This window comes from Rana temporaria, chromosome 8 (assembly GCF_905171775.1).
Source record: "Rana temporaria chromosome 8, aRanTem1.1, whole genome shotgun sequence".
Classification (NCBI taxonomy): Eukaryota; Metazoa; Chordata; class Amphibia; order Anura; family Ranidae; genus Rana; species Rana temporaria.
The window spans coordinates 168,194,289-168,221,765 of NC_053496.1; the positions used below are offsets into that span (position 1 = coordinate 168,194,289).

The 27,477-nt window shown below is 48.4% G+C and overlaps 3 protein-coding genes across 9 annotated transcripts in view; 2 read left to right on the forward strand and 1 right to left on the reverse strand.

Moving 5' to 3' along the window:
* LOC120909855 (zinc finger protein 436-like) overlaps positions 1-27,477 on the reverse strand; it is an 865,309-nt gene that overhangs the window by 141,356 nt on the left and 696,476 nt on the right. The gene's annotated exons all lie outside the window — the stretch shown is intronic.
* The window catches only part of LOC120909932 (zinc finger protein 239-like), a 350,937-nt gene that overhangs the window by 21,280 nt on the left and 302,180 nt on the right, over positions 1-27,477 (forward strand). The window lies entirely within an intron of this gene.
* Positions 2,173-27,477, forward strand: part of LOC120909864 (oocyte zinc finger protein XlCOF22-like) — a 40,991-nt gene continuing 15,686 nt past the window's right edge. Inside the window, exons 1-8 of one of the 2 annotated variants that reach the window (XM_040321618.1) lie at positions 2,173-2,259; positions 4,814-4,882; positions 7,525-7,634; positions 11,194-11,314; positions 12,418-12,509; positions 16,175-16,283; positions 16,814-16,912; positions 19,680-20,759. In XM_040321618.1, the coding sequence (XP_040177552.1) occupies positions 4,849-4,882; positions 7,525-7,634; positions 11,194-11,314; positions 12,418-12,509; positions 16,175-16,283; positions 16,814-16,912; positions 19,680-20,659 (1,545 nt within the window). In that variant the 5' untranslated portion in view covers positions 2,173-2,259; positions 4,814-4,848 and the 3' untranslated portion in view covers positions 20,660-20,759. Of the gene's footprint in view, positions 2,260-4,813; positions 4,883-7,524; positions 7,635-11,193; positions 11,315-12,417; positions 12,510-16,174; positions 16,284-16,813; positions 16,913-19,679; positions 20,760-27,477 lie in introns of those variants that run through there. The other variant, XM_040321617.1, reaches the window with a different exon arrangement.

Here is a 27,477-nt window from a genome sequence, read left to right on the forward strand (position 1 = left end):
GACACCTAACTGACATTTTTTTTTTTTTTTTTGGGAACCAATGGCAATTATACAGTGATCAGTGCTAAAAATATGCACTGTTATTGTACTAATGGCACTGGCAGGGAGGGGGTTAACATCAGGGGCGATCAATGGGTTAAATGTGTGCCTAGCTGGTGCTTGCTAACTGTGTGGGAGTTGCTCTAACTGGATGAAGACAGAGGTTGGTGTTCCTGCTTAGCAGGAACACAAGATCTCTATCTCTATGTTCTCTATGTTCTTCCTTTTCAGAACGGCGATCTGCCTTGTTTACATAGGCAGATCGCCGTTCTGCCTATCTGGGGAAGGATTGTGGGTGGCCAGTGAACATCAGATCTGCCGGACCTGCTGATTGCCACTCCCTGTGTCCAATCAGCAAGTGTTCGCGCCTCCGGCGGCACGTGTGTGCCCCTAGTGTCCATTGCTCGAAATGACTTACAGGTACGTCGTTTTGCGCAATAGAACCGACCTGTCACAGTACATCTACGGTAGGCAGTCGGCAAGTGCTTAATTGCACAGGTCCTCTGGCTGATCTAGGTGCTAATTTAACTTACTTGGTGCCTTATCTGCATTAAATCAGCCACAGAACCTGTGTAATCAATGGCCCAGATTCAGGTAGATCCACGCAATATTTGCGTGGGCAAAGGGCAACGATTTTTGCTCTGCGCCCACGCAAATATTTCGATTTGCCCGCGATTCACGGAGCAGTAGCTCCGTAAATTGCGCGGGCGCTATGCTAATTTGCCCTGCGTAAGGGCGCCTAATGTAAATGATCCCGCCGGGGCGGGAATCATTTAAATTAGGCGCGCTCCCGCGCCGAGCGAACAGCGCATGCTCCGTCGGGAAACTTTCCCGACGTGCATTGCGGCAAATGACGTCGCAAGGACGTCATTTGCTTCTAAGTGAACGTGAATGGCGTCCAGCGCCATTCACGAATCACTTACGTAAACGACGTGAAATTCAAATTTCACGAGCGGGAAGGGTGGCTATACTTTAGCATTGGCTGCGCCTACTATGAGTAGGAGCAGCCTTATGCTAAAGTCGCCGTACGGAAACTCCGTACCTTGCGTGCGCAGGGCCCGCGCAACTTTTGTGAATCGGTGGTAGTATGCAATTTGCATACTATACGCCGATCACAATGGCCACGCCCCCTAGCGGCCAACGCAAGAATGCAGCCTGAGATATGAAGGCATAAGGAGGCTTATGTCTGTCATATCCTAGGCTGCAGTCCGCGTAGCGATGTTCCTGAATCAGGGGCATTCGCTACGCGGGAGCAAAACAGCTATTGCGCCGCGCAACCTATGGTTGCGCGGGCGCAATAGCTTCTTGAATCTGGGCCAATATGTGTTCGGGTTTAAACGGAGGTTCCCCGCTCTCTCCCGGGAACAGTGTATTTCCCAGGAGATAGCGAGGGGAGCAGGTAGGGGCGTGTCTGCCGCACGAGTTGTTCCCGGAAGTGGGTGCAAATACTTGTCTTAGACAGGTATCTGCACCCCCCTCCCCCTGAAAGGTGCAAAATGTGACACCGGAGGGGGGAAGGGTTCGGAAAAGCGTAAGTTCCATTTTTGGGTGGAACTCCGCTTTAACTCTATCCCAGTCACATGACCAAAAGGCCCTGGTCACTGTATAAAAGGCTTGAGAGGAGCTTTCCTTTTTCACCTCCCAGAACACTAATTTCTGTTAGAAAAAAACGTGTACACATATAATTTCTTCCTAGTGTTTTTATTAATATTAATACGTATTAAAATAATGATAAGAATTACAAATAAATTAGTTCCAGCCACTTCCGCCCTGTGGCTCCCCCACTTCCGTTGTGTGCGTTCCACGGGTCAGCGGCTTCCTTGGTTACCATAGTGATGCTCAGTTGAGTGATTGGACAACTCCTAGAGTGTAGATTAGAAAGTAGTGACAGAGAGACGTTTATTCCAGAGCCACTACTAGAGGGTGGCCGTCTGCCGTGTCAGAGGAGGAAATGTCTTTGGTGCAGGACGGCGGCCATTTTGTTGTAGACCATATTTAATTATCACTATTTTTTTCTTGCAACTTGGTGAAATATAAACAGTTTCCCCCAAAACTGGGCCGAACTCACTTGGACTTTACCAAATGCGCAAAATTAAAGTAATTTTCTACGTTTTTTTTTTTGTTATTTAATGTAGGAGGAGTGGTGGCCATTTTGTCGTAGCCCAGAGAAAGGAAGATACCTCCTTCTCCAGCCTACTACATGATGGGAGTGTGAAGAAGGTAAATAATGTCTTCTTATTATGAGAGAAAGGAGTCCCAGTACTCTGTGTAGACTGGTCATTTGATGCTGTGGGTCAGGTGACAATGTCTTCTGCAATTAGGGGTCAGCAGTGGATGAATTAGCCTCCTCTGGTGTATTGGGGGGTCTAGAAGTATAAATAGTATTGAGGCCTCTTCTTCATTTTACTATTTACTTCTGCAGAGGACTGCAGGGGGGGGGGGGGGGTCTGTCCATCTTTAAGGCCACCGCCGCGATCCGGTACAGAGTCATAATGTCTTTCTGTAGCATTTAGCGCAACAAAAAGAATTGCTTACGTTTCCTATAAGTACACTCTCCAATCATTTTATTAAGTACGCCTTGCTAGTATCGGGTTGGACCCACTTTTGCCTACAGAACGGCCTTCATTCTTCATGGCATGGATTCAACAAGGTGTTGGAAGCATTCCTCAGAGATTTTGGTCCATAGTGACATGATGACATCACGCAGTTTCTGCAAATTTGTCAGTTGCACATCCATGATGGGAATCTCCCGTTCCACCACCATATATAGTCCCCACTGTAATGTCCACATCTCCCCCACTGTAATGTCCACCCCCCCCCACTGTAATATCCACATCTCACCCACTGTAATGTCCACATCTCCCCCCCACTAAAATGTCCACATATCCCCCCCACTGTAATGTCCACATCTCCCCCCCACTGTAATGTCCACATCTCCCCCACTGTAATGTCCATATCTCCCCCACTGTAATGTCCACATCTCCCCCCCCCCACTGTAATGTCCACATCTCCCACCACTGTAATGTCCACCCCCCCCCCCCCACTGTAATGTCCACATCTCCCCCCACTAAAATGTCCACATCTCCCCCACTGTAATATCCACATCTCCCCCCCACTGTAATGTCCACATCTCCCCCACTGTAATATCCACATCTCCCCCACTGTAATGTCCACATCTCCCCCACTGTAATGTCCACATCTCCCCCACTGTAATGTCCACATCTCCCCCACTGTAATATCCACATCTCTCCCCCCACTGTAATGTCCACATCTCCCCCACTGTAATGTCCACATCTCCCCCCACTGTAATGTCCACATCTCCCCCACTGTAATGTCCACATCTCCCCCACTGTAATGTCCACATCTCCCCCACTGTAATATCCACATCTCCCCCACTGTAATGTCCACATCTCCCCCACTGTAATGTCCACATCTCCCCTCCACTGTAATGTCCACATCTCCCCCACTGTAATGTCCACATCTCCCCCCCACTGTAATATCCACATCTCCCCCACTGTAATGTCCACATCTCCCCCACTGTAATGTCCACATCCCCCCCCCCCCCACTGAAATGTCCACATCTCCCACCACTGTAATATGCACATCTCACCCCACTGTAATGTCCACCCCCCCTCCCCACTGTAATATCCACATCTCACCCACTGTAATGTCCACATCTCCCCCCCACTAAAATGTCTACATCTCCCCACCACTGTAACGTCCACATCTCCCCCCACTGTAATGTCCACATCTTGGTACACCCGGCGGCGGCCCCCACTGTAATGTCCCCCACATCTCCCCCACTGTAATGTCCCCCACATGTCCCCCACCCCCACTGTAATATCCACAGACACCTCCCCCACTGTAATATCCACAGACACCTCCCCCACTGTAATATCCACAGACATCTCCCCACTGTAATATCCACAGACATCTCCCCCTCTGTAATATCCACAGACATCTCCCCCACTGTAATATCCACAGACATCTCCCCATTGTAATATCCACAGGCATCTCCCCCACTGTAATATCCACAGACATCTCCCCCACTGTAATATCCACAGACATCTCCCCCCCACTGTAATATCCACAGACATCTCCCCCACTGTAATATCCACAGACATCTCCCCACTGTAATATCCACAGACGTCTCCCCCCTGTAATATCCACAGACATCTCCCCACTGTAATATCCACAGACATCTCCCCACCGTAATATCCACAGACATCTCCCCCACTGTAATTTCCACCACATCTCCCCTGTCAGCACGCCGCTCTGGGAAGCTCACCTAGGCCACCGCCGGGTGTACCAAGATGGCCGCAACTCCGGAGCTAGGCCAAAGCCGCGGCCTTTCCTATGGGCTCAATCCGCGGATGGCACAGTGGCAACAATTGATGGCACAGTGGCTGCGTTTGATGGGCACAGTGGCGACAATTGATGGGCACAGTGGCTGTTTGTTGGCACAGTGGTGACAATTGATGGGCACAGTGAGGCTGCAATTGATTTTTTTTTTTTTCGTTTGTGTGCGCCCCCCTCCAAAAAATTTGAGCACCAGCCTCCACTGACCAGTCATATTCCTAGTCAGAAGAGTCCATCTATACTATAGGTTTAGGAATAACACCCCCTCCCTCGTCCAGAGACCTTCATGAGCCCGCGTTCTGAGCTGCCATTTCTATGGCCACTGCCAGCCCATATTAGAACCAGAGAGCCAAACGTGGCAGCTGCCAAACTCTATAGAGCTCCATGTTATTCCAGTTTACTTTGCGTTTTGCAGACCAGCATTGTCCTTAAAGCACCAACCTGGATGTCATGATGGAGAAGCGGCCGCCCCTCACATCACCGGGTAAGAAGAGACTTTCATTTCTTGTAAAGGAGAGTATTAAGGATCCACCTAAAGCGGCCTTTCTCAACCTTTTTAACATGGAGGAACCCTTGAAATAAGTTTCTGGTCTTGGGGGACCCCTACTAATAATTACCATTTCTACAGCCCATGGTACCATGAACTGAACAGTAAATTGTAGATAGAACAATAAATAAATCAATAAGGAAAGTGACATACATTGTTTTTCTTTTACCAAAACTGGAGCATGCAAAATCTGGTGCAGCTCTGCATACCGTGTTTCCCCGAAAATAAGCCCGGGTCTTACATTCATTTTGGCAACAAAAGACACATTAGGGCTTATTTTCGGGGTAGGTCTTACCATGTAATGTGCTGTCTTCTCTCCCCCTCTCCCTCCCTGCCTGACAGGAATCCCCAGTGTGAACCGAGTTAAAATGCTTGTGAAATCCTATAACACACTCTATTACAGTAGTATATAATGTACAATAGGGATGTCCCGATACCGATACTAGTATCGGTACCGATACCGAGCATTTCCCCGAGTACTTGTACTTGGGGGAAATGCTCCAATGCCTCACCTGATACCTGGGCAGGCCGGGGAGTTGCAAGTCTTCTCCCCCGTGCTGTCTTCTCCCCCGTGCTGTCTTCTCCCCCGTGCTGTCTTCTCCCCCGTGCTGTATTTTACCCCGTGCTGTCTTTTACCCCTGCTGTATTTTACCCCTGCTGTATCTTACCCTGTGCCGTCTTTTACCCCATGCCGTCTTTTACCCCGTGCCATCTTCTCCCCCCGTCCCTGCCGTATTCTCCCCCTGTCCGTGCCATCTTCTCCCCCTGTCCGTGCCATCTTCTCCCCCCCCCGTCCGTGCCATCTTCTTCCCCCGTCCGTGCCGTCTTTTCGTCCGGGCCGTCTTCTCCCCCCGCCCCTGCCGTCTTCTCCCCCCGCCCGTGCCGTCTTCTCCCCCGCCCGTGCCGTCTTCTCCCCCCGCCCGTGCCGTCTTCTCCCCCCGCCCGTGCCGTCTTCTCCCCCCGCCCGTGCCGTCTTCTCCCCCCGCCCGCGCAGTCTTCTCCCCCCGCCCGCGCCGTCTTCTCCCCCCGCCCGCGCCGTCTTCTCCCCCCGCCCGCGCCGTCTTCTCCCCCCGCCCGTGCCGTCTTCTCCCCCCGCCCGTGCCGTCTTCTCCCCCCGCCCGTGCAGTCTTCTCCCCCCGCCCGCGCAGTCTTCTCCCTCCGCCCGCGCCGTCTTCTCCCCCCGCCCGCGCAGTCTTCTCCCCCCGCCCGTGCCGTTTTCTCCCCCCGCCCGTGCCGTCTTCTCCCCCCGCCCGCGCAGTCTTCTCCCCCCGCTCGCGCAGTCTTCTCCCCCCGCTCGCGCAGTCTTCTCCCCCCGCTCGCGCAGTCTTCTCCCCCCGCGCGCAGTCTTCTCCCCCCGCTCGCGCAGTCTTCTCCCCCCGCTCGCGCAGTCTTCTCCCCCCGCTCGCGCAGTCTTCTCCCCCCGCCCGCGCAGTCTTCTCCCTCCGCCCGCGCCGTCTTCTCCCCCCGCCCGTGCAGTCTTCTCCCCCCGCCCGTGCCGTTTTCTCCCCCCGCCCGTGCCGTTTTCTCCCCCCGCCCGTGCCGTCTTCTCCCCCCGCCCGCGCAGTCTTCTCCCCCCGCTCGCGCAGTCTTCTCCCCCCGCTCGCGCAGTCTTCTCCCCCCGCTCGCGCAGTCTTCTCCCCCCGCGCGCAGTCTTCTCCCCCCGCTCGCGCAGTCTTCTCCCCCCGCTCGCGCAGTCTTCTCCCCCCGCCCGTGCCGTCTTCTCCCCCCGCCCGCGCAGACTTCTCCGCCCGCGCAGTCTTCTCCGCCCGCGCAGTCTTCTCCCCCCTCAATTTGTCAGGATGGAGACCCGGCTCCTACCTTTTCCGAATGAACAGAGTCAGTGATCCCTGACTCTGTTCATTCATATAACTGAGCATCGTATGAGAAAGGGACTGGGGAATCTGTGTCCTTAATCCCTTTCTCTGTCTTAAAGGGGAGATGTCAGAGATCTGTTAAGACCCCTGATATCGCTCCAAAGACCCCCAACAGGGCTGATTAAAAAATATATATATATTTTTTAAAACTAAATAAAAATTAAATGTAAATAAAAAAAAAAAAACACACTGACAATCCACCCCCCCACCCCCCCTAAAAAAAAAATCATTGTAAAAAAAAATAATACTGCCACTGTCACATGACATAAAAAAAAAGTATCGGTGAGTACTTGAAAAAAAGTATCGGTACTTGTACTCGGTCTCAAAAAAGTGGTATCGGGACAACCCTAATGTACAATGTGTGTGTTTCTGTAATATACAGTGGAACCTCGGTTTAAGAGTAACTTGGTTTGAGAGCGTTTTGATTTGCAAGCAACTTTTTTTTTTTTATTCTGACTCTGTTTGCGAGTGTTGACCCGCAAGACAAGCAGAATTCAAGCTAAATAGGCCTGGAGTACCTCATTTGGCAAATACAGTACTTATCTTAGAGGCGGAAATTGCTCTTTGCCCAAAGAACCTTCAACAAACTTTGAGGGAACCCCTAAGGTTTTACACAACCCTGGTTGAGAAAGGCTGACCTAGATACACATCCTCTGATATAAAGACATAGAAACAATGTATTCAGTCAGTGTGTGTTTCCTACAGATGGATCCAGTAATGGGAACCCACCAGAGAGATGTCCCCGTCCTCTGTATTCCCGGGACTCCACACAGGAACATCAGGAGATCCCTCAGGAGGATCAGGAAGAAGATCAGGTAGATAGAAACAAAGTTCTTGGATACATACTAATCTCTGAAAAGCAGAGCCCCGGGGAAAATGTTTGTGTTTAGTATTGGACAGAATGGAGAAGAATGAGAACCATTGTTGGAGTTTAATTGCTAATGCAGAAGAAATGCCAACACTATGGAAGGCGGTGAGAAGGCCTAAAGGGGTGTTCTGAACCAAGCTAAGTTGCTGCTACTACACAGAAGTTCGAGGATCTGTCAAAGGTACCTAAACCAGAAGACCAGTTGAACTACACCCCAAATCCTTTGGCATCCTAACCGCTTAACCACTTAACGCCCGCCGCACGACTATTTACGTCCACAAAATGGCACGGACAGGCAGAAGGGCATATATATACGTCCTTGCCTTTCTGCGGGTCGGGGGTCCGGTCGGGACCCCCCCCCCCCCGCTGCGTGCGGCAGGCGGATTCCCGCGGGGAGCGATCCGGGACGACGGTGCGGCTATTTGTTTCTAGCGATCGCTCCCCGGAGCTGAAGAACGGGGAGAGCCGTATGTAAACACGGCTTCCCCGTGCTTCACTGTGGCAGCGCATCGATCGAGTGATCCCTTTTATAGGGAGACTCGATCGATGACGTCAGTCCTGCAGCCACACACCCCTACAGTTGTAAACGCACACTAGGTGAACCCTAACTCCTACAGCGCCCCCTGTGGTTAACTCCCAAATTGCAACTGTCATTTTCACAATAAAGAATGCAATTTAAATGCATTTTTTGCTGTGAAAATGACAATGGTCCCAAAAATGTGTCAAAATTGTCCGAAGTGTCCGCCATAATGTCGCAGTCACGAAAAAAATCGCTGATCGCCGCCAATAGTAGTAAAAAAAAAATAATTAATGAAAATGCAAAAAAACTATCCCCTATTTTGTAAACGCTATAAATTTTGCGCAAACCAATCGATGAACACTTATTGCGATTTTTCTTTACCAAAAATATGTAGAAGAATACGTATCGGCCTAAACTGAGGAAAAAAAAAATGTTATATATGTTTTTGGGGGATATTTATTATAGCAAAAAGTAAAAAATATATATATTTTTCAAAATTGTTGCAATATTTTTGTTTATAGCGCAAAAAATAAAAACCGCAGAGGTGATCAAATACCACCAAAAGAAAGCTCTATTTGTGGGGAAAAAAGGACGCCAATTTTGTTTGGGAGCCACGTCGCACGACCGCGCAATTGTCTGTTAAAGCGACGCAGTGCCGAATTGTAAAAACGCCTTTGGGCATTTAGCAGCATATTGGTCCGGGGCTTAAGTGGTTAAGGACTGCCTAACGCCAATATCGCGCACGCGCCGCTGCGCTCGCGACCCGGTCCTGAGCTCCGTGACCGCGGGACCCGATCGCCGACGCTGTCCCGCGATCGGGTCACGGAGCTGAAGAATGGGCAGAGGCAAGTGTAAACAAACCTTCCCTGTTCTTCCTAGTGAGAGTGTCACTGATCGTCTGTTCCCTGTCATAGGGAACGACGATCAGCGACGTCACACGCCAAGCCACGCCCCCACATAGTAAGAATTACTAGGGCACACTTAACCCCATTCAGCGCCCCCTACAGGTTAACCCCTTCACTGCCCGTGTCATTTTTACAGTAATCAGTGCATTTTTATAGCACTGATCGCTGTAAAAATTACAATGGTCCCAAAATGGTGTCAAAAGTGTCCGATATGTCCGTCATAATGTCGCAGTCACGATAAAAATCGCTGATCGCCGCCATTACTAGTAAAAAATAAAATGTATTAATAAAAGTGCCATAAAACTATCCCCTATATTGTAGACACTATGGCCCAGATTCTCGTAGAATGGAGTAAATTTGGGCGGGGCGTAACGTATCTCATTTACGATACGCCGCCGCAAGTTTTTCATGCAAGTGCTTTATTCACAAAGCACTTGCGTGTAAAGTTGTGGCGGCGTAGCGTAAATCACCCGGCGCAAGCCCGCCTAATTCAAATTAGGCGGGTAGGGGGCGTGTAGCATTTAAATTAAGCGCGTTCCCGTGCCGAACGTACTGCGCATGCGCCGTCTGTAAAATATGCCAGGGTGCATTGCTCCAAATGACGTCGCAAGGACGTCATTGGTTTCGACGTGAACGTAAATGGCGTCCAGCCCCATTCACGGACGACTTAGGCAAACAACGTAAATTTTTAAATTTCGACGCGGGAACGACGGCCATACTTAACATTGATTGCGCCTCATATACCCAGGGGCAACTTTACGCTGGGACAAGCCTAACGTAAACGTCGTAACTTTACTGCGTCGGCCGTGCGTATGTTCGGGAATTCGCGAATCTAGCTAATTTGCATACTCGACGGGGAAAACGACGGAGGCGACACCTAGCGGCGAAAAAAAAAATTGCATTCAAGATCCGACGGCGTAAGAGCCTTACGCATGTCGGATCTAATGGATATCTATGCGTAACTGATTCTGAGAATCAGTCGCATAGATACGACGGCCCAGATTAGGACTTACGACGGCGTACATGGCGTTGCACTGTCGTAAGCCCTTTGAGAATCTGGGCCTATAACTTTTGCACAAAGCAATCAATAAAAGTTTATTGCGATTTTTTTTTTTTTACCAAAAATATGTAGAAGAATACGTATCGGCCTAAACTGAGGGAAAAAAAAGTTTTTTTATATATTTTTGGGGATATTTATTATAGCAAAAAGTAAAAAATATTGATTTTTTTTCAAAATTGTCGCTCTATTTTTGTTCATAGCGCAAAAAATAAAAATCGCAGAGGTGATCAAATACCACCAAAAGAAAGCTCTATTTGTGGGAAAAAAAGGACACCAATTTTGTTTGGTAAAAAAAATCGCAATAAGCGTTTATCGATCGGTTTGCGCAAAAGTTATAGCGTCTACGAAATAGGGGATAGAATTATGGCATTTTTATTATAATTTTTTTTTTTTACTAGTAATGGTGGCGATCTGCGATTTTTATCGCATTTGCAACTTTATGGCGGATACATCGGACAGTTTTGACAAATTTTTGGGACCATTGTCATTTTTACAGCGATCAGTGCTATAAAAATGCCCTGATTACTGTTAAGGGGTTAACCACTAGGTGGCGCTGAAGGGGTTAAGTGTGCCCTAGGGAGTGCTTCTAACTGTAGGGGGGATGGGCTGTGTGTGCCACGACAGTGATCTCCGCTTCCGATTACAGGAAGCTGTGGTCACTGTCCTGTCACTAGGAAGACTGGGGAAATGCTTGTTTACATCAGCATTTTCTCCTTCTTCCTCACCATGAGACGATCGCGTGTATGCCTGCGGACATCAAGTCCACGGGACCCGCGGTCGGATTCATGGAGCTCGCAGTGGGCGTGCGCGTCCACGATGCCGCTTCTTAAAGGGGACGTGTATATATACACGTTCTTTTGCCTGCCTGTGCCATTCTGCCGACGTATATCTGCGTGCGGCGGTCGGCAAGCAGTTAAGCTTAGAAAACGAAGGCTAGAAGCTGATTGGTTGCCATACATCTGCTCCAGATTCTGTCTGCCTCCATTTGAGTAAATTACCCTCCCCAATGTGTCTTATGCAGGTTGATGGCCTGATCATCAAAGTTGAAGAAGATGAGATGCTCATGATGGGGGAGGAGTCAGAGGAGGACGACGGAATTGTCATAATTAAAGAGGAGCAAATTCCTGTGGAGATCGGCACAGGTGAGTATATAATATAGCGTGAGTATATAAACCCATCCATTTTTTTAATAAAGATTTAGGGCCAGATCCAGAAAGAGAGTACGCCGGCGTATCTACTGATACGCCGGCGTACTTTCAAATTTCCCGCGTCGTATCTTTGTTTTGAATCCCCAAAACAAGATACAACGGCATCTCGATTAGATCCGACAGGCGTACGCCTTCGGATCTAAGATGCAATTCTTCGGCGTCCGCTGGGTGGCGTTCCCGTCGTTTTCCGCGTTGAGTATGCAAATTAGCTATTTTCGACGAACCACGAACGTACGAGCGGCCGTCGCATTCTTTTACGTCATCTCTAGTCGGCTTTTTTCGGCGTATAGTTAAAGCTGCTGTTTGGTGGCGTACTCAATGTTAAGTATGGCCGTCGTTCCCGCGTATAATTTTACATTTTTTTTTTTTCGTTTGCGTAAGTCGTCCGTGAATCGGGCTGGACGTAAATTTACGTCCACGTCAAAACAATGACGTCCTTGCGACGTCATTTAGCGCAATGCACGGCGGGAAATTTAGGGACGGCGCATGCGCAGTTCGTTCGGCGCGGGGACGCGCTTCATTTAAATGAAACACGCCCCCCCTACTCGCCGATTTGAATTAGGCGCCGTTACGCCGCGAGAGATACACTACGCCGCCGTAACTTACGGCGCGAATTCTTTCAGGATTCAAATAAAAAAAAAAGTAAGTTACGGCGGCGTAGCGTATCTCAGATACGCTGCGCCGGGGCAGATCTTTGTGGATCTGCCCCTATATATATAATATATTCTATGCGAACATGTCGGAGCTCATCCTTACTGTAGATCAAAGGGGGACATGCAAGGAAAATAAAAAACAGCATTTTAGCTTGCACATGATTGGATGATAAAATAAGCAGAGCTTCCCCTCATTTCAAATCTACCTCTCAGATTTACAGCGACTGCACTTCCAAGTGCACTTTCAGTGCAATTTGCACTTGTAGTGCAAAGTGGATTTGCCTTTCGTAAATAACCCCCCATTGAGCGGTTTATTTGGGGGCGTGTTGTTGTTTTACCCTGTTTAGAAGATCACATTGATATGATTCTGTATGTTTCCTGCAGATGAATCCAGTAAAAGAAATACCCCAGAGGGATCTCCTCCATTATCCTGGGATTCTACACAGGAAAAACACAAGATCCAACAGGACCCTCAGGTGGGTGAAAGTTATGGCTAATGACAGTAAAACTTTTATCTTATTCCACCCTCTTGGCCAGGGGTCTCCAAACTTGCTAAACAAAGAACCGGTTTACTGTCCTTCAAACTTTGGAGGGGCCGGACTCTGGCCATTCGGAGAAGAAAATGTCTTGGCATCAGTAAGAGTAAATAAGACTAAGGGCCATATTCTTAGAGATCTCCGGCGGCGTAACGTATGTCCTTTACGTTACTCCGCCGCAAGTTTAACTGGCAAGTGCCTGATTCCCAAACCACTTACCTGTAAACTTGCGGCGGCGTCGCGTAAAGTCCACCCGCGCAAGCACTCCTAATTCAAATGATCCTGGTAGGGGGCGTGGATCATTTAAATTAGGCGCGCTCCCGCGCCAATCGTAATGCGCATGCTCCGTCGGGTAAATTACCCGACGTGCATTGCGCTAAATGACGTCTCACGGACGTCATTTGTTTTGACGGTAACCTAAATGGCGTCCATCGCCATTCACGGACGACTTACGCAAACGACGTTAAATTTTCAAATTTCGCCGCGGGAACGACGGCCATACTTAACATTGAGTACGCCACCTAAGGGGGCATGTTTATCTTTACGCCGCGTATCGCTTACGGAAACGACGTAAAATCACTACGACGGGCAAGCGTACGTTAGAGAATCGGCGTGACTAGTCATTTGCATATTCTACGCTGACCGCAAAGGAAACGCCACCTAGCGTTCAGCGTAGATATTGCAGCCTAAGATACAACGGCGCAGGCCGTCGTATCTTAGGCATGTTTAAGTGTATCTCAGTTTGAGAATACACTTAAACATAGGACGGCCTTAGAATCGGACTTACGTCGGCGTATCTGCTGATACGCCGGCGTAAATTCTTTAAGAATATGGCCCTCTGTCTTGGGTATTAAGGGGAGAAATAGTGTCCCATCGTTGGTGTCAGTGGGAGGAATATTGCCCCATCATTGGTGTCAATGGGAGGAATATTGCCCCATCATTGGTGTCAGTGTGAGGAATATTGCCCCATCATTGGTGTCAGTGTGAGGAATATTGCCCCATCATTGGTGTCAGTGTGAGGAATAATGGTCCATTGTTGGTCTCTGTGGGGGGAAAAAAGTGCCTTGTATCAGAGGGAAGAATAGTGCTCCAAGGGCCAGGTAAAGTCAAGCAAAGGGCCACATCTGGCCCTCGGGCCGCAGTTTGGAGACCACTGCTCTTGGCAAAAACAAGAAAATTTGATATTTGTTTTTTTTTTTTTTTTTACCTTTACATCTGAAGCCCAAAGTATGAAACAGTTATGGAGAGAATTGATGGAGTATGTCAGAAATGCTAGGCATATGAAAAACATTATTTGATGGTTGGTTGGACATAGAGCTGCATGATTCTGGCTAAAATGAGAATTACTTTGCTTAGAAGCTAGATCACGATTCTCACGGCGTAACATTATTTTTCACATTAAACATAAAAATTGGGCTAACTTTATTGTTTCGTTATTTTTTTATTAAAGTGGTTGTAAACCCACTTTTTTGACTTTTGCCTACAGGTAAGCCTATAATAAGGCTTACCTGTAGGTATAAAGAATATCTCCTAAACCTGTACGGTTTAGGAGATATTCCCCTCGCAATGCGCCGCTGATTGCAGCGGCGCATGCGCAGGGGGGATCCTCGGCTGAAGGGCCGGCCCCCGCCAATCACAGCGCTGGAGCGGCGATACCGAGAAGACACGCTCGGCTCGGCGTGGACCAGGTAAGTTCCCTACCTCGATACCCCGAGGTAAGTATTTCATAATGAGCTAATATGCGGTGCATACTAGCTCATTATGGCTTTTGCCTTGCAGGGTTAAAAAAGAAAAAAAATGTATATGCCAGTTTACAACCGCTTTAATTGAAGTGTATTTTTTTTAGACATGTGCACATTTTGTTTTCGTTTTTTTCGTAAATTCTGAAATTTATCAATTCTAGAAATTCATAAATTCGGGAAATTCGAAAATTTCGAAATTCGTAAATTCGAAAATTAAATTTTAGAAATTTCCCATTTTCGAATCTTAGGCTAAAACACGACGACGTGCTGAAAAAAATGAAGTTCAATGCTTCCAAGCATGCGTCGACTTGATTCTGAGCATGCCCGGGTTTGGAACCGATGCTTTTGCGTAATAAACCATCGGTTTTGACCTATCGGTCAGGCGCCCATCGGTCCAATTTTAAAGCAAGTTCTCTGTTTTAGGACTGAAGGACTACAGACCGACGGGGCAGTTTGGACTGATGAAACTGAACTTCAGTCCGTTTTTATCGGTTTGGACTGATCGTGTGTACAAGGCATTCGATTTTCTAATTTTAGATTTTCTAATTTTGCGTTTGAAAGACCACTGTGCAAATACAGCGTGACATAAAATATTGCAACAATCGCCATTTTATTCCCTAGGGCGGTGGTTCTCAACGTTTTTAGTGCCGTGACCCCTTGATAAAATATCCCAAGTTGTGGGGACCCAGTAAAGTTATTTTCGTAGCGTGGGTTGTCAGTACCCAAGGAAAGACAAGTAGTTTGCGTCCCTAACCCACGGATATTTAGCGCTCTTTGAGTCCCTTCCACTTGTACAATATTAAAACCCCTTATGTTACATTTTAGGATGTACCACTCTCTCTCTTTGTTCTCCTTTCTTTCCCTTTTATCTTTCTCATTCCTAATTTCTTGTTTTTTTTCCCCATCGCTCTCTCTAGCCGTCTTTCTTGTTCTTTCTCTTATTCTTTCTCTCCCTTTTTCTTTGTTACTCCCCCTCTTTTCCTCTCCCTTCCATGTATTCTCTATTTCTATTCCTTCTCTTACACCTTGGGGGGGGCGGGAGGGAATGGGATGAGTGGCAGTGGTGCTGGTGGTGGGGTGTGATGAGTGGCAGTGCTGGTGGAGGGTGGAATCAGTGGCAGTACGTCATTTGCCTGACGAAGAGGTCCTGTGCGACCTCGAAACGTTGCTGTTTTGATCGCTTCTATGCATTAAAGAATTTCTGGACGTTTTTCTAAATGATCCTCGGTGTGCTGGCGAATATGTCTACATGATTTCCTTTCCGGTTCCCAGCTGGTAATCTCTTCAGCACCCTCTTTTCTTATCGGCCATTTTCCAGGAAGGTGTGCAATTGGAATATTTTTGAGTACTGGGGGGAGTTCTGATCAGCCAACTAAGGTGTCCTTGAAGGCGTATGCCTTCGAATCCCACGCCAAGCTGGCGCAGCGTTGGGGGCACTGGCTTGCTGAATTCAATGCTTGCCTCTCTGCGCTGCGTTGGCGTAGCGTACATTGGTTACTCTACGGCGGCGTAATGTGCGCCTTGCTCTCTGTGAATCTCGGCCAACGTTGTTAAAAACTTGGCAGACTGCCAGAGTGAGCAGAGGACTCTCTATACTTGTTACATGAAAGAATCGGGAAACTCTATAATAGAAGGGGGGGGGGGGGGGTGGGTTTGAACCGAGATCGAGATTTTTTAACAATTAATTGTGTAGCTCTAATTGGACAGAAGGAACAGTCACTGAACTGTTTGGTATATGAGGTGATTGTATATTGACTTAATTTGTCCCTGGCCAAACTTTCCGCTAGTGGTTCTAACCACTAAAAATATTCTGTTAGTCATAGTTTGTATAGTTTACTATATGTGTTGTTTTGTGCCATTCAGGTTAACAATTTTATAAATGTTAAAGCGGAACCAGGGAGCCATGAAGAGAAGGATGTGAAGGGCAATGAGTCATGTATGGAGGAGGAAATCCCTCCAGAGATCAGCACAGGTGAGTGATAAACACTAAATCCAGAGAAGAGTCCCAGATCCTCCTTGTTCAGTCACTACAACAATCTCTTATTCTTTTTAAAGGCGCCCCAAACAAAAAAAAACTGCAAAAACACACTTGACTCAGTGCCAAAAAAGACAAATAAGCTACTTTGGTGCCAAACGCGTTGCGTCCCTCAGGTGTGAATGCAATCTCAATCCAGAGAAGAGTCCCAGATTCTCCTTGTTCAGTCACTACAACAATCTCTTCTTCTCCCCTCCCCCTCCTCTGTCAGTAGACAGTAATGGGGAGACAGTATGTGCCCAGTGGGGGGGTCAGGAGCCATCAGCCTCTATTAGACTCTGGCTCTGTACCTCACGTTATGCCAATACATTGGCTGTACTGTTCATTTGTACATGATACAATTTTGGGATGGAGGTGTTTGGGGTCCCCCTGTAGTGCAGCTTGCTTAAGTTCCATGATGGGTCTTTTCCTTTCCTGCCTTCATAGATCAGTGCATGTGATACTTATGTTTTTTTTTGTTTTCACAGTGCCTGGAGACACATTGGAGGGGAATTTCAAAGTTGAAGAGGATGAAGTAAGATGTGTGAAGATCGAAGGTGATGAAATTGGTGTAGAGATCAGCACAGGTGAGCAATTGTTTTGCGTCTATTTGCGTCCAAAGGTACATGGGATTTATTAGATTTTTTTAATAAATGTGCAAAGATTTCAAACAAACTTTTTTCGCATTGATGTCACCTCATGTCATTATGGGGTATTGTTTGTAGAAATTTGAAGAAAATAATAAATTTAATCCATTTTGGAATAAGGCTGTAACAGAACAAAATGTGTAAAAAGTGAATCGCTGTGAATACTTTCCGATTCTCCTTGTTCAGTCACTACAACAATCTCTTCTTCTCCCCCCTCCTCTGTCAGTAGACAGTAATATGCCAGTGGCGGTGCGTCGATAGTGGGCCCCCTCTCTTCTGCACCGCCACTGAAGTCAACAAATGTATTGTCGCTGCTGTCGCTGCCGCCCACTATTCAGATGGCCGGCCCCCTGGTGAGCGCCGGCCATCTGAATAACAGCAGTTGGTTGGCTTTGGAAGTGTCTATCAGAGCCAGCCTGTGGGCTGTAATCGGCTTCCAAATAGTTAACCAGGGGACGCACAGGGTGTGCGTTCCCTGGTTAACACTGACAACCGTCTCAGCCAATCGGGTTCACCGGGTCTGGTTACCGGTAACCTGATTGGCTGAAGCGTCATCAAGGGTGGGAGAAGACATCGAGGGACAGTGGAGGGAGGTTGGCTGACACGAGAAAGGTAAGTGCCGGGCCGGGGGGCAGATCTGGTGGTATTTGAGGGGGCAATCTGGCAGCATTTTACAGGGCAAACTGGTGGTTTTTGAGGGGGAAAACTGGCGGCAATTGATGGGCACAGTGGCGACAATTGATGGCATGGCACAGTGGCGACAATTGATGGGTACAGTGGCTGCGTTTGGCATGGCACAGTGGTGACAATTGATGGCACAGTGGCTGCGTTTGATGGCATGGCACAGTGGCGACAATTGATGGCACAGTGGTGACAATTGATGGGCACAGTGGCTGCATTTGATGGCACAGTGGCTGCGTTTGATGGGCACAGTGGCTGCGTTTGATGGGCACAGTGGCTGCGTTTGATGGGCACATTGGCTGTGTTTGATGGGCACAGTGGTTGCAATTGATTGGCACAGTGGTGGCAATTGATGGGCACAGTAGCTGCGTTTGATGGGCACAGTGAGGCTGCAATTGTTTTTTTTTTGTTTGTTTGCACCCCCCCCCCCCCCCCCCCCCAAAATTTTGAGCATCACCTGCCACTGGTATGTGGCCAGTGGTGGAGTCAGGAGCCATCAGCCTCTATTAGACTCCGGCTCTCCTCCTCACCTCATGTCATTGTGTGTTACCAGCCAAGAGTGGAAGAGAAACCGTACGACCCAACCTAAGACATCAAAGTGAGATTATTTTTGTATCGATAGTAAAATTTTCTGTGGATGGACACAGCTTTTATTTTTTTTTGTTTCCACAATATACGGTAGCATATTTTCTCTGTCATGGTCTGTTGCTCTTCTCCTCTACCTGTTGCTTGGTCACGTACTGATTGGTGTTTTCAGGAGGACATTAGTCATAAGGTAGGGATAACTCTTCTCCAATCTTCACAGGTTCCTACAGAGTCCCTGGATTAACTCACCAAGAAAGAGATTTCATAATGCTTTATAAAATAATTAGGGTTGTCCCGATACCGATACCAGTATAGGTATCGGGACCGATACCGAGTATTTGCGGGAGTACTTGTACTCCCGCAAATGCCCCCGATGCCTAAATAGAATACTTAGCCCCCCCGCCGCCGCCGCTGCTTAGTTAATACGGGCGGGGAACATTACAGCTTTCATTTAAATAGCTGTAGTGTTTCCCGCTGCGCCGCGTATAGACACTCCCCCTTGCTCAGAATTGTCCAATCCCGCGCAAGGGGGAGTGTCTATACGCGGCGCGGCACACTACAGCTATTCAAATGAAAGCTGTAATGTTCCCCGCCCGTATTAACTAGGCGGCGGCGGCAGCAGCGTTGCGGCGGCATCTAGGTATGGGGGACATGGCTGCATATATGGGGGATATGGGGGACATGGCTGCATATATGGGGGACATGGCTGCATCTATGGGGGGGACATGGCTGCATATATGGGGGGGGGACATGGCTGCATATATGGGGGGGGGACATGGCTGCATATATGGGGGACATGGCTGCATATATGGGGGACATGGCTGCATATATGGGGGGGGACATGGCTGCAGATATGGGGGACATGGCTGCATATATGGGGGACATGGCTGCATATATGGGGGGACATGGCTGCATATATGGGGGGACATGGCTGCATATGTGGGGGGACATGGCTGCATATGTGGGGGGACATGGCTGCATATGTGGGGGGACAGGGCTGCATATGTGTGGGGACATGGCTGCATATGTGTGGGGACATGGCTGCATATGTGTGGGGACATGGCTGCATATGTGTGGGGACAAGGCTGCATATGTGTGGGGACATGGCTGCATATGTGGGGGGACATGGCTGCATTCGTGGGGGGACATGGCTGCATTTGTGGGGGGACATGGCTGCATTTGGGGACACATTTAAAAAAAAGTATCGGTATTCAGTATCGGCGAGTACTTGAAAAAAAGTATCGGTACTCGTACTCGGTCCTAAAAAAGTGGTATCGGGACAACCCTAAAAATAATCCACCTTTTTGTTATTGTGTGGGGCTGCTGCTTTTCTCTCTCTTAGCATAAAAATGCAGGTCTATCTTGTTAGGTCTTATGTTCTTCTGTTTCGTTAGACCTGGGTTTCTCTTGTGACATTTCCTTTATTTTGGATTTCCTACAGATGGACGATACAGAAGGTACAATGGTTCCTCTCCAGATGATGAAATGGATGACAGCTCACCAGATTCCCCAGGAGAAAACCCCACAGACCCAAATCTCCATTCAGTACTTTATCATGCCAGTCCATCTTCTGATCCTTCCACCCATGAAGGGACTTTCCCCAATCCTGCAGAGATCACAGCTCATTATACATCTGGTAGGTTTCCTAAAAAGGTCCCATGTCCAGAGTGTGGTAAATTTTTTACTTGGAAGTCGAGCCTGGTCAAGCATCAGAGGTCTCACACTGGTGAGAAGCCATATTCATGTTCAGAATGCGGGAAATGCTTTGCGTACAAACCGGACCTTGCCGTACATGAAAGGGCCCACAGAGGCGAGAGGCCTTTCACTTGCTCTGAGTGCGGCAAATGCTTTGCTAAGAAATTTTGCCTGGTTCAACACCAGAGAACTCACACAGCGGAGAAGCCCTATTCCTGTCCCGAGTGCGGGAAATGTTTCATGACAAAGGCTTGCCTTTTCCAACATCAGAGGTCTCACAGCGAGGAGAAGCGGTATTCATGTTTAGAGTGTGGGAAGTGCTTCAGACACAACTCGGATCTCCTCAAACATCGCAGAACTCATACAGGGGAAAAGCCTTATTCCTGTACTGAATGTGGAAAAGGCTTTTCGGTGAAGGCAACTCTTGTTCACCATCAGAGAAGGCACAGAGGGGAGAAACCTTATTCATGTCCAGAGTGCGGGAAATGCTTTGTGCAGAAGTCGGACCTGGATAGACATCATCTCATTCACACTGGTGAGCGACCGTTCTCTTGCCTTGAATGTGGAAAGTGTTTTACACAAAGGTCGACTCTGGTGGAGCACCGTAGAATCCACTCAGGAGAGAAGCCCTATGCCTGTACTGAGTGCGGGAAATGCTTTGCTCAAAGAGGACAACTTGTTGCACATGAACGGATTCATGAACGCAAAGCTACTTTTACTGTATAGTCTAAAAGGGGAGAACATTTAGTTTGCTATTTTTCTGTTCCAGACCATCAATGACAGGAAAAAAATACTGTATTTATCGGGGTATTGCGCGCTCCGGCGTATAGCGCGCACCCCTAAAGTGGACCCGCATTCCTGTGGAAAAAATATTTTTTTTACTTACAGTTTTGGTGTCTTGCGTGGCGTCCATCGGCGGCCTCGTCGGGTCCGGCGTCCGTCTGCGACTTCGGGTGTCCTCTTCGTCGGGTCCGGCGTCCTTCTGCGCCGAGTTTGAATACTGCGCCGGCATATACCGAGCGCAGTACACTCGTGTATAGTCGGGCAGGCTCGGCTACTCTCGCGCTCACGTCCTGGACGTGAGCGCGAGAGGAGCCGAGCCTGCCCGACTATACACGAATGTACTGCGCTCAGTATATGCCGGCGCAGTACACTCGTGTATAGTCGGGCAGGTTCGGCTCCTCTCGCGCTCACGTCCTGTACGTCCAGGACGTGAGCGCGACAGGAGCCGAGCCTGCCCGACTATACACTAATGTACTGCGCTCAGTATATGCCGGCGCAGTACACTCGGGTATAGTCGGGCAGGCTCGGCTCCTCTCGCGCTCACGTCCTGTACGTCCAGGACGTGAGCACGACAGGAGCCGAGACTGCCCGACTATACACGAGTGTACTGCGCTCAGTATATGCCGGCGCAGTACCCTCGTGTATAGTCGGGCAGGTTCGGCTACTCTCGCGCTCACGTCCTGTACGTCCAGGACGTGAGCGCGAGAGGAGCCGAGACTGCCCGACTATACACGAGTGTACTGAGCTCGGTATATGCCGGCGCAGTATTCAAACTCGGCGCGGGAAAGCGGGTATCGGCGTATATCGCGCACCCACAATTTTGCCCTGCAAGACTGGATGTGGTCTACTATTTTATCATGGTTATGTAATAGTTTCGTTTTTTCGAGATGTGCAAAGAGAGATCACACAAAGAATTGCGAATACACATAGCTAGATTCAGGTAGATTGCGGCAACTTTAAGACGGCGTAGCGTATCGTATTTACGCTACGCCACCTTAAGTCAGAGAGGCAAGCACTGTATTCTCAAAGTACTTGCCTCCTAACTAACGGCGGCGTAGCGTAAATGCGGCGGGCGCAAGCGAGCCTAATTCAAAATAGGCTGAGGGGGCGTGTTTTATGATAATTTTGTTTGACCTGACGCGATTGACGTTTTTTTGGACCGCCTACATTTCCCAGTGTGCATTGCGGCAACGTACGCAGTACGGGCCTATTGATTTCGACGTGGACGTAAATGAAGTAAATCCCTATTTACGGACGACTTACGCAAACGACGTAAAATTTTTCAATTTCGAAGCGGGAACGGCGGCCATACTTTAACATTACTATTCCAACTACTTGATGGAATAACTTTAGGCCTGATAAAGCGTTATGTAAACGGCGTATCTGTACTGCGTCGGCCGGGCGTACGTTCGTGAATAGGCGTATCTAGCGATTTACATATTCTACGCCGACCGCAATGGAAGCGCCACCTAGCGGCCAGCCTAAATATTGCACCCTAAGATAGGACGGCGCAGCTGACCTCTAGTCTCTGCCCTCCAACCATCCTGTGAACTGAATGGGCGGCTGTGAAGAGGCTGAGTGGGTGGCCACGGGCTCCAGGAACAGCCCAACTGGGCAGACACGAAAAGGCTGGGAAAGCAGCGTGGGTTAATGTTTAATAGGAACTATCTTGAATTGGTCACATGACCAGATCTACTGTAGGTGGTTGGTTAACCATCCTACTACCACTACTGGTACTGCTTGGATCAGTTACGTTGGTGCCAAAAATGTAATAATGTGAAAAGGCAAAGAGAAAAAAAAACATTAAAATGTACCGGAATTACATTCTCTTTTCCTCTTTGTAAATAAAAAAAGACTACCGTATGTATCGGCGTATAACACGCAGTCTGGCCCAGATTCTCAAAGGACTTACGATGGCGCAGCGCCATGTACGCCGTCGTAAGTCCTAATCTGACCCGTCGTATCTATGTGACTGATTCTTAGAATCAGTTACGCATATATATCCATTAGATCCGACAGGCGTAAGTCTCTTACGCCGTCGGATCTAAACTGCATTTTTTTTTCGACCGCTAGGTGGCGCTTCCGTCAAATTCCGCGTTGAGTATGCAAATTAGCTAGATACGCGAATTCCCGAACGTACGCGCGGCCGACGCAGTAAAGTTACGACGTTTACGTTAGGCTTTTCCCGGCGTAATGTTGCCCCTGCTATATGGTGGCATAAGTGCGGCGCAACAATGTTAAGTATGGCCGTCGTTCCCACGTCGAAATTTGAAAAAGTTACGTCGTTTAAGTCGTCCGTGAATGGGGCTGGACATCATTTACGTTCACGTCGAAACCAATGACGTCCTTGCGGCGTACTTTGGAGCAATGCACACTGGTAAATTCCACGGACGGCGCATGCGCCTTTCCGAAAAGACGTCAATCACATCGAGTCACAGTAGTTTTTCATAAAACACGCCCCCCTGATCCAAATTTAAATTAGGCGGGCTTACGCCAGCCGAATTACGCTACGCCGCCGCAACTTACGGAGCAAGTGCTTTGAGAATACAGCACTTGCCCATCTAAGTTGCGGAGGCGTAACGTAAATCGGATACGTTACGCCGCCGCAAGGATACGCCGTTCTACAAGAATCTGGCCCTCTAACTTTTAGAGGGAAGTTTCAGGAAAAAAACTTTCCACAGCCCCCTGCGTATAACACGCAGGCACAGTTTACCCTCTATCTTCAGGGTAAAAAAGTGAGTGTTATACGCCAATAAATACAGTATATACACGTATTGTACTGATGGAACCTGGTCACTGTGCTTGACGTGCAAAATGATTGTTATTTTGAGATTCAGATGTATCTGAATATTCTAGGGCTGTTACTGATTAAAATTTTCGTGTTCGATTAATCGATTTTTTTTTAATCGACTAATTTTGATTAATTATAACGCACATACAGATCCAACTACTTTTAGCTGATCTCCTTGCAGGCTGATTCCCAGTGCAGCTACCAACCACTGGAAAAATGGATAGCAGGATACAAAAAACACACAAAGGCAGCGCTCGATGGGAATAGCATTAAAACTTTTATATAGCCAGATCCACAAAGAGTTACGCTGGCGTATCAGTAGATACGCCGTCGTAACTCGGAATCTAAGCCGTCGTATGATTAAGTGTATGCTCAAACTGAGATACACCTAAACCTAGCTAAGATACGACGGCCTGCGCCGTCGTAGCTTAGCTGTCTAGTTCCACCGGCCGCTAGGGGCGTGAACGCTGATTTACGCCTAGAATGCGTAAATCAGCGAGATACGCCGATTCACGAACGTACGTGCGCCCGTCGCAGTAAAGATACGCCGTTTACGTAAGGCGTTTTCCGGCGTAAAGTTAGTCGAACAAATAGCTGGCCTAGTCAATGTTAAGTGTGGCCGTCGTTCCCGCATCGAAATTTGAAAATTTTACGTCGTTTGCGTAAGTCGTCCGTGAATGGGGCTGGACGTAATTTACATTCACGTCGAAACCAATATGTCCTTGCGGCGTACTTTGGAGCAATGCACACTGGGATATGTCCACGGACGGTGCATGCGCCGTTCGTAAAAAACGTCAATCACGTCGGGTCACGAGTAATTTACATAAAACATGCCCCCCTGTTCCTCATTTGAATTAGGCGCGCTTACGCCGGCCCATTCACGCTACGCCGCCGTAACTTAGGAGGCAAGTGCTTTGTGAATAAAGCACTTGCCTCTCTAAATTACGGCGGCGTAGCGTATATGCGATACGCTACGCCGCCGCAAAAGTAAGCCAGTCTATCTGAATCTGGCTAAGTAGGTAACAAAATAAATATTGCACTGGAGATAAAATCGATGTAGCTACATAAACTGTAAAAATGGTGCGAGTAATACCAAACAGTAGCAAAAGCAGTCATAAAAACATGTAGCTAAGTATGATACTGGTATAAAAATGTGTACAACGATACCACTGCTGAATCCAGATAAGGAGGGGTTAACATCAGTCCGTCGGCATGTAGATGTCCTGTGAAGGGAACTATCACAACTCCCAGTGGATGGTTGTAGAATCCCAGGTTGATAGAGGGAAGTGTAACAGCCCTTGCGTGTGGCAGATAGTAAGGTCCCGCCGGCATGCAGATATGAAGGCGCAGCAAAGGAGCCCTTCAGATGGACACGGCAACCCCCGCCGGTGTCCGCGACGTCACCGGATATCCGACGGAACTCCCTGAAGACCCGGAAGTCGGCGGAGAGTACCGATCAAAAGAATTTTAATCGATCAAAAAAATTTACGATTAATCGAGGAATTAATAGTTCATTTCCACATCCCTAGAATATTCGAATCACAATAGTGACGAATTTCGAAGAATACAAAATAAATTCTAACAAAACAACAAATTCATTCGGATGACATGATGCGATGGTTTAAGCCTTTTGTTAATGTTTGAAGCATCCAAACATAAGGGGCCAGATTCACAGAGCGAGTACGCCGGCGTATCTACTGATACCCCGGCGTACTTTCAAATTTCCCGCGTCGTATCTTTAGTTTGAATTCTCAAACCAAGATACGACGGCATCTGGGTTTGATCTGACAGGCGTACGGCTTTGTACGCCTTCCGATTGTAGATGCAATACTTCGGCGTCCGCTGGGTGGAGTTTGCGTTGTTTTCCGCGTAGGGTATGCTAATTAGCTATTTCCGACGATCCACGAACGTACGCGCGGCCGTCGCATTCTCTTACGTTGTCTCTAGTCGGCTTTTTCCGGCGTATAGTTAAAGCTGGTATTTTGCGGCGTATAGATAGACTTGCCATGTTAAGTATGGCCGTCGTTCCCGCGTCGAAATTTGAAAAAAAAAATTTGTTGCGTAAGTCGTCCGTGAATAGGGATGGACGTAATTCACGTCTAAGTTAAAAAAAATGATGTCGTTGCAACGTCATTTAGCGCAATGCACGGCAGGAAATTTCGAAACGGAGCATGCGCAGTTCATTCGGCGCGGGGACGTGCTTCATTTAAATGAATCACGCCCCCTAATCGCCGATTTGAATTCCACCGCCAAAGATACACTACTTACGGCGCAAATTCGTTGTGGATTTGAAACAAAGCCAAGTAAGTTACGGCGGCGTAGCGTATCTTAGATACGCTGCGCCGGTGCCGATCTATGTGGATCTGGCCCAAGGTAACTACATAATGAATAATCCAAATGGATTCAGATCCATTTCGTTTTTATTAGTGCTGCGCGCAATCTGATACTAACTGACACCAAGTGGTAACTGACTAATTGCCACTGACATCGCCACTAATACAGTGATCAGTGCTAATAATATACACTGTCACTGTACTAATGACACTGGCTGGCAAGGGGTAAACATCTCGGGTGATCAAGGGATTAAATGTGTGCTGCTTTTTACTAAATATCTCTGTTTCTTATCCCTGCCTTGGAGGGATGAGAAACAGAGAGATCGTTCCCTCTGTACAGATCCCTGTGTTGATTGTAAACACAGGGCTGTGATTGGACACAGATGATCAGCAGGTCCTGCCCATGATTAATTGGCTGGGTTGCGCTGACTGAGTCCTGCTGTGTTCAATCACGGGCAGAGGTGCTGCCCTGAACCCGGAAGTGTGCGTGACATACAGGTAAGTTACGTTCCTGTATGAGCCACCCTGCCACAATATATGTACTGCAGCGGGTCAGCAAGGGGTTAAAGTATCCAGTATTCATAAAGTAACAAAAAACAAAGGTCTACATATACAATGCAGCAAGTGCATAAACAACAAAAATTGCAAAATTGGCCAGGCAGGGATGTCAGATATCAAAAAAGCCAAGAAAACGTCTAGTAGATATTAGGAAACGGAAACATACTTGAAAAGCATGGCCCAGATTCCCAAAGCACTTACACCGACCTATAACAAGTTACGCCGACGTAAGTTCAAATGTGCGCCGTCGTATCTGTGCGCCAGACCCACAAACTAATATGCGCCTAAAAACAGGCTACACCCCGCCGACGTATCTTGCTTACGCCGGCGTAGGGTGGGCGCACATTTAGGCTGGGAGCATGGTGCCGCTCCCATTGATTAGCCATGCAAATGAGGGAAATACGGCGATTCACAAACGTGCGTGTGCCCGGCGAATGCTACGCGAGATGCGCGTAAGTTGTAAGTCCGGCATAAAGTTATTCCTCATAAAGGAGGTGCAACCCAGCAACAGACATGCTCAGGTCTGCACCAGGGAACACAAGCCGGCGTATTGTGCGTTGGACGTGTGTCTGGCTGGGCGTACGTTATGTTCACGGCGTACGCAGTGATCCGGCGTAGCTTAGGCAGTTTTGCCGGCGTGGTTGTGAGCAGGCGCATAGGGGTGCGTCCACGTCACGGCGCATGCCCAGTTCGTAATAGGTACCTGTCTGGCGCTCGGCCCATCATTTGCATGGGGTCACGCCTCATTTGCATGGGTTCACGCCCACTTCCACCTACGCCGATGTGCGCCTTCGAAACCCACGCCACGCTGGCGCAGTGTTGGGAGCACTGGCTTGCTGAATGCAATGCTTGCCTCTCTGCACTGCGTTGGTGTAGCGTACAGTGTGTGCTCTATGGCGGCGTAATGTGCGCCCTGCTCTCTGTGAATCTGGGCCTATGACTGCGGAGATTATGATGAGTTTTCATGTTAGACAAGCAAGTGGGGGGGGGGGGGGGGGGGTAGTCGATTGAAAAGGGGGGGGGGGAGTGGGGTGAACTTACACTGGGTGCCAGAACCGAAGAGGGCTTTACCCTCGTCT